We start from the raw sequence: 17,291 nt of genomic DNA, 5'->3' as shown, positions 1-17,291 counted from the left end.
CATGATACCGCCCATCCCACCCATACCTGCTGTTAGAAATAAATAATCCCATGTGAGCACAGGCCCCCTGCCTGTTTTGATTCAGATCTTCACATTCATAAAGCAGATCAGCTGCTTAAATCTGAATCTGTCAGCAGTTACACCCCTGCCATCACTCAGCTCCTCTCCAGGTCTGCATGCAGCACGGTAAGTAGGATCAGGCTCCGGTTTGGCCGAAGATCCAGTATCACACTCTTAAACAGCAAAGTGCCCTAAAAAAACCACACCTTTTTCTATGCATGGCAACTTCAATGCCATGTGCTGCTGCTTTAGGAGCGCAGAGCCTGGCTGGATCAATAGGAGAGGAAGGGCAGCCAACACTCACACGCAGCGTTCAAAACACACCGGTGTAAAATCCCACAGGCTGCGGTTCCGGCTGCCTTCCAAACAGCTGCCAAAGACATTGCCATCGGAACCCACCACTTCCCTCCGGCTCTGGCAGCTGCTCGGCCACTGGCCCCAACAAGGCCGGTCCCTGACACCCATTTCTGCTTCTCGCTGCTTGCCCTCGTTTTCTGGCCGGCGGCTGAGCCCTGCGAGGGCTGCACAAACCTCATCACCCCAGCTTCACCCTGCGTTCGCTCACCCTGCCTCGCCCGTGCCAGAATCTGTGGGGCACTGGGAATGGCGCAGAAGTGAGGCGAAACCAGGGGTTTATCGAGCTTAGGAGGGTTATTTCCAACTGCCGTCCTTGAGCCACACCGAAAATAATCTGGGGCTGAGAGAAACTGCATTGCCTTCTGAAACATGGAGAACCAGGGCAGAAACATGGAGAACCAGGGCAGAAACATGGAGAACCAGGGCAGAAACATGGAGAACCAGGGCAGAAACATGGAGAACCAGGGCAGAAACATGGAGAACCAGGGCAGAAACATGGAGAAGCATGATGGAAACATGGAAACCCATGGCAGAAACATGGAGAACCATGGCAGAAACATGGAGACCCAGGGCAGAAACATGGAGAACCATAATGGAAACATGGAGAACCATGGCAGAAACATGGAGAACCAGGGCAGAAACATGGAGAACCAGGGCAGAAACTATGGAGAAACAGGGTTTCTATTTACAGAATAGAAGTGCCCTGGAAAACTAAAAGAAGACGAAATAATACTTTTGATCTTAATGCATAAGACATATTCATTGTTAATACTTGCTTACATACAAAATATAAGCTAGTCTAACTCCAAGGGCATTTCTGGTGCAGAGATATGCACAGTTCATGTTGACTTCAGTATTACTGGGGAATCACTTCACTAGCAGAGGTTATGGGATACCTCCAGCTATAGCTGTGCTGGAGATCACCACAGCCACTACAGTCACACGAGAAGGGGGTGGCCAAAACACTTTTGTTTTGTTTGCAGACACGTGCACTCAAGAGGAGGACAGGAGATATGAGGAAACAGCCCTTGCAACTTGGCTATCCAGACACAACCATCCAGACCACAAAGCCTCCTGGCCTGAGTACGGCCCAACTGTGCTTAAGGAGTTTCCCAAGCAATGAAATCAACGAAGAGACCCTGGGTGAGCCTCAGGGAAGTTGGTGGAACCCTAACCCTTCCTGCAACTAACCACGCTGCATCACAAACACTAACAAACACCAGGACCCCACAACGCCTTGTTTCCAGGTCCCAGCCCTATAGACGTTGCAGCCAGCTTTGCAAGAAGCCATTCCCCACAGGGCAAAACCATGAACTTTGGGAAGCAGCCACTCACAAACAAAATCATAAAATAACTCCAGACCTCCCTCACGTGGCCTTGCAAAACCTTCAGTGGTTATTTCGCCAAAGACTATGAGCGCTGTGCAGTACAGCTGCTGACATAGATAAAGGAGTGATTTATGATGTGCACCGCAGCCCTCAGCCCACCAGTGGAGTAACGAATGAACTAGTCCACCAGGCAAACAGAACCCAAATACATACCAATGCAGGTGTGTCCTTTGTACAGCCCCGAGGGGAGCGAAGAGGCTGGTGGGTCATTTCCACGGAGGAGAGGGGAGGAAGAGGCAGCCTTCAGCAGAAGCAGGAGCCAGAGGAGGCAGAATAAATTAAGAGATGTCTGCCTGGACACCCTCATCCTAAGGAAGGAAAAAAGGAAGAAATCATGTGGGAAAGGGCACACGTATTCCCTAATTGCTCAGGGAGCATCCTGCATCCTTGTCTCGTTAAGTGAATGGAGATGTGCGTGCCCATGCAGCTACATGTAATACAGGGACTGCTTCCCAGGCGGGGACACACATGACTGCTCTCTCATGGCGCGCATGGAGGTTCCCATGCTCGCACATCGCAGGGTGCTCACCCAGCCCATGCCCTTCGCACGCCCCTCAGCCCCTCTCGGGTCATTCGGGGTGGCTGTGCAGGCACCCACCACAACCCAGCGAGTCCCGTAGACCTGTGCAGCCCAGGACCAGGCTGCGAGGGTGCCCCCGGGCTGCTCTGTGCTCACCTCCCTCCTCCCCATTGCCCCCTTTACATCTCTTCCCAACCTGCGGGCCTGGGGGGGACCAAGAGGGCTGCAGGAAGAGCCGCGCTCGGCGCTCCCGTGTCTCCCGCGGTGGCAGCGGACGGCCGAGGACCCGAAACGGCCGCGGTTTGCGGAGCATTAACAACGCGAGACACTCCCCCAGCAGCTCCTGCTGCAAAGGGGAGCGGGACCCAGCCCCGGGACCCTCCTCCCCGCCGCCGTCCCGCCTCTGCCCTCCTCCATCTCCGGCTGCTGCTGCGAGCTCCCAAGCTGGGGAGGACCCGGGGGAAGCTGAAAGAGGCCGCTGGGGACTGAGCCTCGGCGGGGAAGGGACTCGGGGCTCCTCGCATTCCCCTGCTGCCCGCGAGGCTCGCAGACCCCGGAGCTTCCCCTGCCCCGGCACGCACAACAACCAAAGGCTTCCCTCTCCCTGTTGTCCCGGCCCCGGTAAGGCAGGACCCAGTCGCTCCGCAGCCTGGAGCAGCAGCAGAGGAGAGCATGTTTAAGTGACATGGCTTCAGAGGGGGAGCAATCTGCGCTGTGCATGCAAGGATGGGTGTAAGGGTGCGATGTAGGACTGAGGCATTGGAGGGACAAACCAAGGCCCCCCTCTGCCTTCTTGTGTACCCTGGGCAAGTCTTTTACCTCCCCCAGCGAGCCGTGGCTACTCTCCTCTCCGCTCCTTACATGGGTTGCAATGAGGAAGCTGCCTCATCCCCCATCCCCAAATGATTCCCAAGCATAAATAAAGGAGACTCGTAAAGGGTATCGAAAAGGGAAATAGAGGGGATGCACTAAAACCAGCGATTCCCTGCCATTCCTGCGTATCAACATGACCACTCAGGGATCAGGCGAGCTTCGGTGTTCAAGGCAGCTTCTCTGCAAAGCACTTCTTTTCTTTGGGAGCCTGACCTGTGGTATTTTAAAGGACAGTCCTGAACATTTGCCCAACTTTGATAAGCAGGATTTGCCTAGCAATAATGATAACATAATCCAGTGGATCTGGGGAGAAAAAGAACCCCAATCTGTTAAAAGCTTCAATGTGAAAACAAACCACTCCAGATCTCCATTCTCTAAACCAAGCCATTGGCTTTCAAATCTATGTTTTTCTTCTAAAAAAGAAGAAGAAGAAAAAAAAAAAACAAAACACAACCCAAAATAGAGGTAAGAGCTGTTGCCTGAATTTTGCAGCCCTGTTCCTGCTTATCATCCTCCCTATAGCTAGCGATGCTGGGTTCCTTTTCTGTTAATAGCAGATAAACAAAAATCATAGTGCAAAGTACCTTACCCATCTGGCAGTCCTACTGAAATCTGCAGGATGTTTTTCTTAACGCTGTAAAAACTTGCTATAAAAAGACTCTGTGCTACAGTGACTGCAGCTCCAGTAAACCCTTTTTAACACACATATCACTTGGTTCCCAATGACATTTTGAAGTCCTTTAAAACTCTGCATATTGGCTCAGGAGTGCTTGCTGCAAAAGCTAATAATAGGCAAGCAAAAAATCTTCCTAGCAGAGAGGTCTTTGGAATGGTTTCCACTTCATATCTATAGCAAAATACAAATCTAAACAACGACACTTACGAAGTACATAGATAGATCCTAAGCTGCTCCCAGGCATGTAAACCTGTGCAGCATCCAGCTCGAGCCTGTAATCAGCTCTGGTATTTTCTTTCATTTCAGGCCTAGGAAGGAGTGGTGAAATAACCCAGGCTCGTGTGTAATGCGGAGCTGTACCTTCTGCATTAGCCAAGCTCTTAAACCAGCCAAAGAAAAACCCCAAAGCTTTTAAAATATGCAGTCTGGTCAGACAAATGCAGCATTTGCATGTGTAGGTACAGAGGCCAGCTGGGAAGGTGACACTCCCCCCTCCTGGTGTTAAATCTTCCTCCTTCCCACTCAAATCAGATAGCAAGCCTTTTGCCAAGTAGATTTCATATTACTTCCAAGTCCCTAAGACAGTAAGACCTAAAGCCACTATGGTACAGCAGCGGAATACATGATGTTGTTGCTTATTATTAGCAAGTGCACGAATGGTGTTAATGGGAGGCAAAACCACATTAGATTGGTCCCAAAGGAAGGGATGTGATCATTAATGCTTCCATCAGGCTTGTGTACAACATCTAAGCCAGACCCGGGACAAGGGTGACTCCGGGGGTGCTGCTTACCCAGGAATCAGGAGTGTGGCAGCAGTCAGCATTCTGTCTCTCTCTGGGTGCCCACGTGTCCCTTCTGAAGAGGGGGTGAGGACCACGTGGAGCCAGAGGTATGGAGAGGACACCACCTCTTGCAGCTGGGAAGCCCTTTGTGGCCTGGCAATGCCCCAGCTCTGCAGACACACAGGCCAGTTGTACACTGCCAGAGAGAAGACAAGGGGTCAACTGGATTTGGGCTGCTGAGAATAAACACATAAATAAGAGAACAGAGGGACCATGACGTGCCCCACTCGGTAACTCCCAACCCGACCTCTTCGGCTGCACCTTCAAACCTCTCTCAGTTGAGGCAGAGCTGATAGAAACTGGCACACGTGTGTGGCTGCCAAAACCCCAAGGCAAAGCAGAAGCAGCCGAGCAGAATTAACCTGAATTTCCATGTAGGCAGAGGAGACAGCGGCAGGGCAGCTAGTGAACAAACACAGCCCCAGTGGCTCATCCCAAGAGGAGGAGTTTGGTTGCTGAGGTTTGAAGGACTTAACAACACTCCTCCATTTCTTGTACTTCCATATTAGCTCCTGACGCCTAATGTGTGCTGGCTTGGGCAGTGGTGACAAATACACCGGGGGGCAGGTAAAGTGCCAGCCTCTGCCATTGCTGCCCTTGATAGATGGCAATGGGACCAAGTTAGGATATCTGATTTTCTGAATAAAGGTTTAAAACACAGTTTAAGACTCACCATTTTCCAAAGGGGACACTCCCATGTGACTGCCACTAAAAGTATGAAGTGAGTGAGATGTGAGGATGGAGTTCTTCTCAACACTGCTTTCTAGGTCCCTTTTCTTTTTAGGTCCCTAAAGACCTGTTTATGTGTATAGCAAATACATTGAACAAAACCACCAAAAAGAGGGCAGAAAAGACTCACAGGAAGCCTCAGAACAAGATGCATAAGCATCAATATGTCATCTGTCAGGATTAGGGACCACTTGGTTGAAAAAGGGAGACCCTCTCTTGAAATATGGGATAGTCATTTTATGAAAGGAGATCCGCTGTCAGTGTGTATTTCTCTACCCTATTCTGCCCACTGCACACTGTTATTTATTTATTACTACTGGGTTGGATTTCTGTTACATACTTATTTTTAGGATAGATGTTGCTTTTTCCTTTGTCACATTCATGCACGCATTTTTATGACGATTAACTGTTACCTTGGAAGACATTCTCTCCCTTTCCCCCTCTCTCGTCTTTGACGTGTTGTTCAGTTCTGAGGGGAATAGTCATAAGCCTTGTATTTCTGCGTCTGGAGAGATAAAACCTGCAGGAAGAAGCCTTTAGATCAGAGATCCTCTCAGTCCCTTTTCTTCCTTTCATTTTCTGTCCTTTGTGCCCTTTGACTCTGATGTTCCCACTGGCTCGTGGCATCGGTTATTTTTCATTACTGCTCTCTGAATTTCTCCGACTGTCATAATCATCTCTGCGGTTGGTGCATTATCACTGGCATGGATGAACATTTCCAAAGCCCCATGTGGATTTGCTACTGCACCACAGCCAACTGAGTCATTCCCTCTGCCCCAGTTTCCTTATCAGTTGCTGCTTGCAGTTCAAGTTCTACATCTATTTCAGACTCTCCGTCTCATTGTCATTCAGAGCTGCAGGGAAAGCATTTTGAACCAGTATTTTCCTACATTCATAGCTGAAAATTTGTTCCAGGCTATTGCCCAGCTGTAACTGAGATGATTATCCTTCATTCTGCCACCTTTAATGAAATTAACTGCTCCAGCTTGCAAGAGCTGTTGAGATCTGTGCTCTTGGCAACGTAAATCACTGACACGACTCACTTTAGTTTTAGGTAGGACAAACAACTCTTAGGGCTTTCAAATAAGGAACCCATGGAAAACACAGCTGGATCACCTTGCATGCCTGTGCATGGCAGGTTGTGCACCTCTGGGAAGGCAAGAGGTCTGGTGTTACGGTTGGCAAAAGGAGGCGGCTTTGGATTTTCTACTAAAGATGGCTTTCGGCAAAGCAGAGATCAGGTGAACTGCGTCCTCTCTACTGACCACATGGAGCCAGAGAGTGATTTATATGGCTTAGTGGTGGACTTGGCAAGGGTGGGTTAATGGCTGGATTTGATGATCTTAAAGGCCTTTCCAACCGAAATGATTCTAGGATTATTGGCAATGCAGTACACTTCCTTAGCTGATTGGTTCTAGTGCAGAAAACCAGACGGGGCTGCTGTGTTCGTACAGTGTGCAGATCAGAAGTAACCTTACCAACACAGGCTGCAGTTCCTCTGAGCACAGTTGTGGGCCTTCTCAGTTCTAAAGACGACCAAATTCCCACTGTTACCTAGACAAAAGGAACAACTCTGGCAATTAAGGAGCAAGAGGGTGTGGTGACTGAGAAAGGGCTAGTTAGAAAGGCTTAGTTAGAAGCCCTTAGATAGCAGTCACTCAGAGCCAGCTGTAACTACAAGCCAGGAAGCCTGGGAAGGACTCTGCAATGCCCTGCAGTTTGGGTACTCATTTAAATCTCAAAGAAGTAAGAGCCCAGCGTTACCGACTCACAACTCAGCGGGATGGTGTTTTTCTCCCATTATTGCCTTGCCATAAATAGCTAGTAGCCTGCCAGGCAAGCCAAAATCCGGTCTGCTGCATCGATCCCTGCAGAGCTATTGCTATGGCATTGGGTTTGTCAGAAATAGAACCCCCTATCAGGTTCCCGGTTTAGTGCTGATTGAAGCCGAGTTGGAGGGGGAAAAGTTTGCCCCAGATGTTGTCGGGTTCTAAGTGTTTACAAAGGGGAGCAGCACGACTTCAAAGGGGGAGAAGAATAAATGTTTGATTACGTCTGTTCCCTTTGATCTTTCCTCCTGTAATGCAAATAAAAGAAATGCAGCTTGACAGCCTCTTCATCCCAACACAGAACATGTGCCAATAAAAGATAATTATTCCCAGGGTTTGGGGTCGGGAACAGTGGTAAATGTCACTGGAGGCATTTTTAGCACACACCAAAGTTCGCAAGATTATTTAAACATCTTGTTTGAGGCTCTCACTTGGGACTTCTGTGCTCAGAAACAGGTCCTGTACAACATACGTGTTGTTGATGGCACTTCAGCATTCAATCACAGGGCAGGGATTTTTCCTTCTTTCCAAAGAGACGTTTCACTGATTTGCTTTGCTAATAAAAGACCTGCAGGTGAGCTGGACAGTTTCCATCAGCAAAATGACCCTGCAGAGATAGCATCCATCATCCACAGATGAATATGCAAAGGCACTGCAAGCTGGTAGTTCAGATATTAATTAGGCAAGTGGCTGGTCAGCCAGCCATGTACAGTTCTCATGTTCTATGGGGAAGTCGGGCTGTATGAAGGTACTGAAAGGACTTGGAGGACTCTATATCCACTAAGTCACACAAGCTGAGATTGAGGTTACAGTCAGTAAAGATTGCACTGACCTCACTGATAATCTGGTTTTACACAGACAAGCCAACGTGGGCATGAGGTCAGCCCTTGACAGATCATCTTTCAGATCTACCACTAAAAATTCATGGAGGGCTTATTTGCACTTGTCTGCCTCTTCATTCGCAGCAGATTTCATGCTGATGTCTGGCGTTGGTGGCTTAGCCTTGCATATATATGAGAAGACGACACGGGCAGCTGGTTTTAATTCCCACTGTTCATAGCCACCTCACTGTAAAGGAGACACATGCCTCTTAAAACCTTTCTTCCTTCTTTCTGCTTCCTTACCCTGGCTGAGCATCCCCCAGATTTATCTCTTCCCAGCTTCAGACTCAGAGCTGTTTTTTCCTGGCCCATTCCAGAAATGATGGTATTAGGGAAAACACTCAGTTAAACACACCAGCGCTTGTTCAGGCTCCTTCCTGAGGGATGTGGTAATGTGAGCGACTGGGGCTTGATGCAAATCAGATGAGTAAATGCATCCCGAAGGAGAACTGAACCTCGAGAAAGCAGGTATGACTCCTGCCTTCACAACAAGAAATGGCCCCATGAGAATCAATACCAGGGGCACAAGAACCGTCAGAGTGCGAGAGGGGGAGAACGCAGGCACTGCATCACGCTTATTCCTCACTCCAGCTGCGCCCTGAACACAGAATATTCCCACCTGGTCTCCGGTCCCTCTGCACACGTTGGAGTCATTAAATCATCCATCAAGGCACCATCCATTGTGCGCGGTGGGATGGCTGCCTGCCTGCCTGCTTCCCTTGCTCATTATTGGCCTTCTGCAGTCCTTTTCAGCCAATTCAATGAAATATAAATAGCATTTCAGAGAAACGCTCACTCTCATAATACCTTTCTGACGTCTTTCTGCTCTCGCTCTGGGTGCATAAAAAAGAGCTGTAATATCTGTCAATGAATTACTGAATCCTTTTTGAACCCTGATATATATATATGCTCAGTACAAGGTTTCTTTAATACAAGGGGTACAGGCATACACATTAGCAAAGTCTAGCCAACTACATTGTTCAGACAAAATGAGCAGGCAATCTTCTGCCTTGCAAATCAATTCGTCTGCCACCATAAAGTGCTCCAAGCTTGCTGGTGCTGGACCCACCTCCTATTGCTGCAAAGATACGTCTGCAGCCACAGAAAAGTAAGACAAGAAGTATGGTTCCGGCTTTCCTGACCCTTTCCCTTGCAATAAGCTGCTGGACACCACAGCAGGGATTCTCTTCTCTTTGCCCACATCATACAGGGTGAATGCTATACTTACTGTAGACAGAGGAAGAGGATTCTGGAATGTTAACTAGGGTTTTGCTGAAGCGTGACACAGAAGTAGCATCTTCCCCATCTTCCTGGCTTAGAAAACAAATTAACACTGGGGTATTTGTGGATTCTGTCTCCTGTTTACTTGTTCGCCACCATTCATCATTTAGACTCAGCAATTATGTATATTTAAAGGAACTGACAGAAATTAACAACAAAGCTTGAGGGTGTTAAATAACCTCCAGTAAATCTCCTTCACCTCACTGCAGTCATTTCTCAAAGTGAAAATATCTGAGCAAACACCTTGGTCTAACACTACGCAGACGATAAAGTGGGGACTGAGCGAGTTTCACCCTCCAGACTTCACCACCTGGAGGAAAAGGGACCCTCTCCATCACTTCCGGAAGGGTAAATGGAAATGCATTTTGAGGACCAAAGCGGCTCTCTGTCCCACAGGAAGGTGGCCCGTGGACACCCCAGCAGCACATCTGTCACTCCTCACTAAACTCCCACCGCAGAAAGCCAAGGAAGAAAACAGGTATGTTCTGAGGATCTCCGGGCCCTGAGTTAAACACAAGCCAGCAGGCACTTGTAGCAGTGACCAGACACCAAGAGCTGTTCCCCAAGAAGCAGAAATGATAATAACTATCTGGCTGGGCATGCCCAAATCTGTTCCACGCATACCAAAACATCTCTGTTTGAGGTCTATGGGTGCACTTCCTCCTGTGCAGCAGTGATGCTGCAGATCCCCCACAGGAAGCCTGAACAATCTTGCCTCAGAGTGATACAGTGATAGTGGTGTTGCTAGAAGTCCAGATAAAACACAATGTGAAAGATAGAGAATCTCATTTCGTATCAGCAGCTGGCCAAGCAATAGACTTAACATTTCTTTGGGCTGGAGCAGGAATGGAGAGCAGCATATAGGCACATCCCATCAGCATGGGTGTGCTCAGCACCAAGATGGGTAAGCCTGGGAGCCCTGGCCACAATAAACACAGCAATGCAGCTGGGCACCTCGGTCTCACAAGTGTTTTTCTTCCACCCTTTCCACCCTCTGTAGCCAAATTCTGCCTTGAGAGTCTTACAGAAACCAAGTTTCCTGGCTGAAAGGTCTGATGTGGAAACCAGGCAAGTTGGGTAAGAAACATTAGTGATCCCATGTTGCAAGTTCCTGGGTACTTAGTGATGAGGAAGTGAGAAGAGGTAGGAAGGATACAGAGGTCATGTTCCTGTTGGCAAATGCTTAGCGCTGACCTTCTGAGAATCAAATCCCAGTGAAGCCCTTCGAGATGAGCAGCCAAACCCCAGAAGCATTGCTGTGGCAAAAGCTGCCCACAGAGATTAGCAACTCTTGGATGCCAAATAGGTAAGGGAAAGTTGCCTAATTGACTTTAGGATATAGAAAGAAACTGGTGTCATTTCCAGCCCTTCAAGACTAGAGAACACTTGCCCTAGATGTGTTTGGTGTATCGTCCTATTTTAGGCAATAATTTGTGATGCAAAATTCATAATTCATGTATCTACACCATCCCTTTGCTTTAATCCTACATCCATCATTTTCTTTTGATGATGAGCAAAAATAACCACAGTCACTGCAGGTGAAGGTGAGCTCTAACTTTTATCTGAAACTTCCTGCCTATATTTTCCAGGTGACTGCTTGTGTTTTCAGAGAGGTAACCCAATCCTGCCACTGCTGACAATGCCAGCTGCTCCATGAGCTTCCAAGCCCCACTTTGCCTGTGCAGAGCATGCAGGAAGCATCCTTGGTGCTCCTCTGCACCCCTGAGGATGATCCACCTCACTAAAGGGCTCCCCTAGCACAGTGAGCTTGTTTTCTGCAGAGGATGCTAAACATTTCTACTCATGATGCAGGAAGGAGGATGCTCTGGACCGCAGCATCAGGACAGGATCAGGAGGCAAAGTCAGAGGCGTTATTCCCTTGTCCTAGAGATGCAGGCTGTTTGGTGTATCATCTCCTACACACTGCTAAGCCGTGTTCAGGCACTCTGAATGTGGTTTTCACCCCCAACCAGTGCAGCTGGGGAGCAAGCAAACCATAGGAAAGTGCACTAATATGCCAGAGAAGCTTACCTGATGATGGAGATTACAGTGAAAATGAATCATTCCCTTCCTCTGCTCAAGATAAAGCAGAGCACACTGTGAACACAGGTTGTCTGAAGCGACGGTGTGGATTTGCAATAGAAAGGATAGCCAACAGGATTGCCAGCTGTATCCCCCTAATGGGGGGGCAAGATTTAAAATACTGAATTGCTGCAATGCCCCATCCCAAGACCTCGGTGACTAAAGTACCGCCCGCTAATTGCCACTGCTTATAAAGCAAATATCACGGAATCCCAGGCTGGTTTGTGTTAAAGGGACCTTAAAGCTCCTCCAGCTCTAACCCCTGCCACAGGCAGGGACCCCTTCCACTAGAGCAGCTTGCTCCAAGCCCCTGTGTCCAACCTGGCCTTGAACACTGCCAGCGATGGGGCAGCCAATATGTTTCATCTGATATGTTACAGACTCTTTCCATTCTCACCTTCACTTTGGGCCTTGCTCCCTTGGCATAGTGTGGTCACTCAGACAAGGCACATTCGTCCCTCAGGGCATGACTGGGGAGTGCTCAGCCTTTGGGTGGTGCTGACTGCTTCTCCACACCAGCCATCCAGGGCACCCATGTTCGGAGCTTCCCTTCGCATCGTAGCTTTCTCCTAAGGCATTTCTGAAAGAGAAGAATCCCTTCAACAGCAGCCACATTTGCCCTAATGGTTCATTTTCCCTGTACAAAGGTAGCTCAGGCTTTTATGGGTTCTTAAAGCCACTCGCTTCTTTTGGGGGCACTTGGGACATGCCAGAGGGCAATAATGCACATCAACGCGTGCTTGCAGCATTTTTAGACATGGGCAGTGAAGAGGCAGAATTACTGCCTGGGTTTGCTGTAGGAAGACTCCACAAGTATGCATGGGTTGCACATACCGGATGGATATACCCTGGGAGAAGAGACTCCTATCTGGAAAGACATTTCTTCTGTCATTTACAGGGAAAGGGACAAAAAAAAAGGAAGTAAATCCTTCTCCCCCTTGACTAAAGAGAACAATGTTATCTGTTAGTTTATCTACCTGCAGTAGTGAGTTACAGGGGACTTGGCACATCTTCGATTCAAGGGGAAGGAAAGAGTCAATACCTATTCAAAGGACTGTTAGTCTTGAAATGCTTTATTGTGCATTTCAAGGAGCAAGCCTTCAATTTGAGGTGCTTGACAGGATTGGTCTATGTCCATTTTAAAAGGTACTTTTGGTGCTATTAAGTAATTGCCATTTTCATAGCTCTGTACATCCACCCGTGTCACATGCTAGATAGACACATACACATACATGTGTTTGTGTACTCCGTGTGCTTGTGTTCAATTCAGGGCCCTGAGATCCTCGGAACATACCTGTTTTCTTCCTTGGCACTGTCCTGAGGGATGCAGGGGGCACTTTTCCATGCATCCCAGAGCACAGTGGTCATGGCAGAGGTGTGTGGCTCCGGGTCAAGGCACCAGGAAACGTGGGACCAGCTCCTCCAGCAAATGTCTTTGCCAAGGATTGCTGGGCTTGCTTGTGAGCTGCCAGGGCAGGATCGTGCCCCGGGTGGAAGAGGCAGGATGCGGCCAGGAGGGAAGCTGTGCACGCAGGGATGGAGGGGCCCTGCCTGGACATGGGCTCATCCCTGCCAGCAGCAGAGAGGTTAAGCAGCAGAACAAGCCCCAGCGCTGCAATCTCAGCAGGGCAGGGGCTCATTGTCACCATTCCTTTTAAAATATTGCCCAATTGTTTGGGTACTTTCTTTCTTTGGTGATTCAGCCACGAGAGGGAAAGGTGCCCTCACCCATTGAATGGCCTATCCATCACCACTACTGGCTGGGGAAGGCAGGGATCAAACCTCTGCTGCTGGCCCCACTTGTGTTTGCAGTGCTCAGCCCCTCAGCTTCAGTGTTAGGAGCAGGCTGGTCACTGCAGCAGGTCTGGGGACAGGGCAGGCTGAGCTGAAAGAGGAGGTGGTGGGGACCAGCCTTAGCCAAAAGGCCACATCTCTGCCTCTCCTGGCAAAAAGAACCATTCATCCTTTGCATCCTCAAGCACCAAAATCCTCTGCTCCTCCTGACATCATTTTCTCCCATCTTCTTCTATGCCGTGCTGTTGCCCATGGACAAAACCATGAGGCAACTATCCTTAGAAGGGCTGTGTATTACCTGCACTGAGGAAAACCCAGCAGAGGTTTCTCCAATGCCGTTGTTGCTTACATTGCAGCCTAAGATCCATCAGATGCAGCAATTCCCCTCCGCTGGGGATTCGGGAAGCTGTGCTCCTCTCCAGCCGGCTCACGCCCTGTATGAGCAGACCCTAGGCTGCACATAAATCAGTTACAGGTGCTTGAATCAAGAGAATTAATTAGCTAGACCTTCCCATCCCCTGGAGGCTCAGACCACAATGAGGCAGGGAGGATACAAGCCAGCACTAAACACTATTAATCCTGCGTTTGTCCCAGGTGTGACAGGCTGCTGGGAGCTATTCTTCGTGCTCATACCAGGCGGAATTGCCAGGCCCTTATTCTCTCTGTTTGCAGGGAACGGTTCATGCAGTACATCAAATTTCCTGGTGCCATCACTATGACCCAGGACCCTCCTCATGACTTATTCATCGCTTGTCACTCTGGTCTTGCACACCTGCTTTATCATCCTCACACCCACCTCTGTCTTTCAGAGATGAGTATCATCTTCCTTGCAACAGCAGAATCAGACCCTCCGTTACTTCACTAATGCAGTTCGTTTGTAGAAGATAAGCATACCTATCTCCCGAAAAGATTAACTTCTGTTTAGCACTCCAGGATGTTTCTGGAGTATATTACAGCCTGGCTCAAATCCTCACCACATCCGTAAGGCAAACAACATTAAACATCTTCAGCTGGGATGCAGGCATCTGAGTACATCCTAGACCCTGGTGCTGCGCTTCTGGGTCATGTTAGACAATGCTGCTGTAGGGCTACAGCTTCATCCAAGTGCGAAATGGGGAGGGTTCCCTTCGCATTCACCACTGGCGTGTGCTGGAAGAAGACACAGTGCATTAGCAAACTGGCTGCCCACAGAAACCTGCATCAGCAGGCTTCAGAAGCTGGGAAAGTGTAAAGAAAGCTGATGGAAACGGGCCTTCACTTCAGGAGTCTGGAAAGTGCCTTTTTAATGGGCTAATGTGCCAGCAAGAGAGTTATGCATCCATTATCAAATGGGGAGCACCTCTGAGTTCTCCTCTCACCGTACCTTAATTCTTTTCTTCTCCAGTACGTGGCACAGAACAGTGTTCCTACGGTATCTTCAGTGCCCCCATATGCCATTAGTAAGAGAAGATGGTCTCAGCAGCACTGAGGTACTGAATCCCATCAGGAACTTGGCCAACCAGGCAGTTACAGACAGGCTTTCCTTTTCCTCACAGCACGGGAACCACAGCTTCAGCCCCATCCAGCAACGCTGGGGTGCAAAGGAGCCGACTTTGGCCTCCTGGACCCAGCGCGGGATGTCCAGGGCTCAGCACAGGGATGCTGATAGCAGCAGGAACTGCTTGCTCCCCCAGGATGACTTTCGTAGCCAGCAGCCCCACGGGCAGGGAGCCTGGAGATGGCTCCCACAAGGCAAAGCCACTTTTTCAGAGCTCACAGAGGAATTGACACCGCTCAGACTCTGCCCCTCGGGAGGGCACCATCCTGAATCACCTGCCAGTGCCCCCCTCAGCGTGGGGATCAGTTCTAAAAGGCCCTGCAGTGCTGACGTACTGGTACCCAGCTCACTCCCTGCGAACCTCAGCGCCAAGGGTCTCTCAGGCCCCATCAGCACACAAGGAGGAAGCAGCTCCCCCCTCCCCACACCTCCTGTCTGGTTCTGTAAACTGATGGGATGTGCCTGTGGAAGCAGGCAGCGGTTCCGTGCTGGTGAGGGCTCGCATGGTGCCTGCCTGCGGTAGATGGGCCACCCCGCCGGGCTGCCGGGGCGAGGGAGTGCTCGGTTCCGGGCCGGCCCCAGCACTGCTCCGGCTGCTCCGCACGAACAGGGGCAGGACGTCCGCAGCTCCCCAGTTTTCAGCAGGCAGGGGGAGCTGAACGCACCCGTGCCAGCCGCTTGCCTCATGGGCTCAATTCAGGAGCCTGTCTGCGGGAGCCCACTGCTGAGGAGCATCCTGGAGTCTGGGAACTGAAGTGATCGGTGTTCGGTTAAAACTAAACCAAACCGAGGGAGGAAACTGCTGCTTGGAGAGGGGCTTGGGACAAGGGATGTAGGGACAGGCCAAGGGGAATGGCTTTAACCTGCCAGAGGGGAGACTGAGATGAGCTCTTAGGCAGAAGCTCTTCCCTGTGAGGGTGCTGAGGCGCTGGCACAGGGTGCCCAGAGGAGCTGTGGCTGCCCCATCCCTGGCAGTGTTCAAGGCCAGGTTGGACACAGGGGCTTGGAGCAAGCTGCTCTAGTGGAAGGGGTCCCTGCCCGTGGCAGGGGTTGGAGCTGGAGGAGCTTTAAGGTCCCTTCCAACCCAAAGCAGTCTGGGATTGCGTGTGATGGATGTTAACATGGAAGCTGGCTGCACTTAGACTGTTTGAGACAGACGGGATGGCAGAGGTGCAAGGTGTCTCTGTACCCACCCTGGGCTGGGAACAGAACGGGGGAACCCAGAGCCCTGGAAAGCGTTGGAGACTGACAGAGGGTATCGTGAGTCAAGCAGTGTGTGCAGAGCGCCCGGCGCGCGTGAGAGCCAGCCGAGATAATCCCCTGGCACTCATTAAATGTCATAGTCCTGGCACAGGAACCTTTGCATGCTTCCCTGCTCGCATCTCCAAGGCTTCCAAATGCACCAGGCTCGTCCCTCCCCGGCACCCTTGTAGCCCCTTCAGGTACAGGAAGGCTCCTCTGAGCTCTCCATCCTCAGTGTCCCCATTTTAAGCATTTACAGAAGATTCCCTGGTTTTGAAGCCTGGCGCATCCCTACACTATTTTTCCCACCTCCTTCCAAGACCACCCCGGCACACGAACTCCCTGCTGATGGGCAGGGAATGAATTCCCACAGGCTCAGCCTCCCACGGCCTGCTTGTGGGATGGCCGAGATCTCCGGGGTGCCTTTGCCCCCGGGGAAGGTGGGTGGGAAGGGGACATGAAATCTGAGGCGTTGCAAGAGGAACCGAGAGGATACAGACAGGCCCTGTAAAAACATGCCGCTTCCTATTAAACAAAAGACAAGCAGACTCCCTCCCCCTCGCGACAACCCAAAACATCATCAGTTTAGGCTGAACACTATGTTGCCTGCGAGATTAAAATTAGACTCATGAGGTTTCATCAAGGGAGAGTTTAACTGCGGTGCTCAATCAGGCTGCAAAACCCTCTAACGACAGCCGAAATAAAGTCATTCAAGACAGAGCCTTAAGCACCGCGGGAAAGAAAGCCTGCCCTCGGCTGCAGCCCTCGGAAAAACTATGCCGGGTGTCCCCCATTGCCTCCCACCCTCTGTATGCGCTGCTGCCTTCTGGCCGTACCCTCCCCAGGCTGAAACTCCAGGCCAGCATCCTGCTTGGAACAGGCAGCCCTGGGTCCCCCACCTTTGTGAGTGTCCCCTGGAATCACGGAATCAACCAGCTTGGAAAAGCCCTTTGAGTTCATCCAGTCCAACTGTCCCCAGCGCTGCCAAGGCCACCCCTAACCCATGGCACTGAGGCCTCGTCTCCACGGTGTGTGAACACTTGCAGGGACGGTGACTGCAGCCCTGCCCTGGGCAGCCTGTTCCAATGCCTGAGCACCCTTTGGGGAAGGAATTGTTCCTCAGCTCCATCTAAACCTGCCCTGGTGCAGCTTGAGGCCGTTTCCTCTTGTCCCATCCCTTGTTCCTTGGGAGCAGAGCCC

At 50.3% G+C, this 17,291-nt stretch overlaps 1 protein-coding gene across 2 annotated transcripts in view; it reads right to left on the bottom strand.

The window, feature by feature from the left end:
• AOAH (acyloxyacyl hydrolase) overlaps positions 1-17,291 on the bottom strand; it is an 87,299-nt gene that overhangs the window by 68,798 nt on the left and 1,210 nt on the right. The window contains exons 1-3 of one of the 2 annotated variants that reach the window (XM_062622373.1): positions 7,706-7,721; positions 4,666-4,852; positions 1,959-2,113 (exon numbers count right to left, since the gene is read on the bottom strand). In XM_062622373.1, the coding sequence (XP_062478357.1) occupies positions 1,959-2,113; positions 4,666-4,852; position 7,706 (343 nt within the window). In that variant the 5' untranslated portion in view covers positions 7,707-7,721. Of the gene's footprint in view, positions 1-1,958; positions 2,114-4,665; positions 4,853-7,705; positions 7,722-17,291 lie in introns of those variants that run through there. The other variant, XM_062622363.1, reaches the window with a different exon arrangement.

This window comes from Pezoporus occidentalis, unplaced genomic scaffold (assembly GCF_034315485.1).
Source record: "Pezoporus occidentalis ecotype Australia unplaced genomic scaffold, CSIRO_AGI_Poc_V1 ctg107, whole genome shotgun sequence".
Lineage (NCBI taxonomy): Eukaryota > Metazoa > Chordata > Aves > Psittaciformes > Psittacidae > Pezoporus > Pezoporus occidentalis.
Note: the sequence above shows the minus strand (reverse complement) of the source record. Positions and strands in the feature narration are given on the sequence as shown.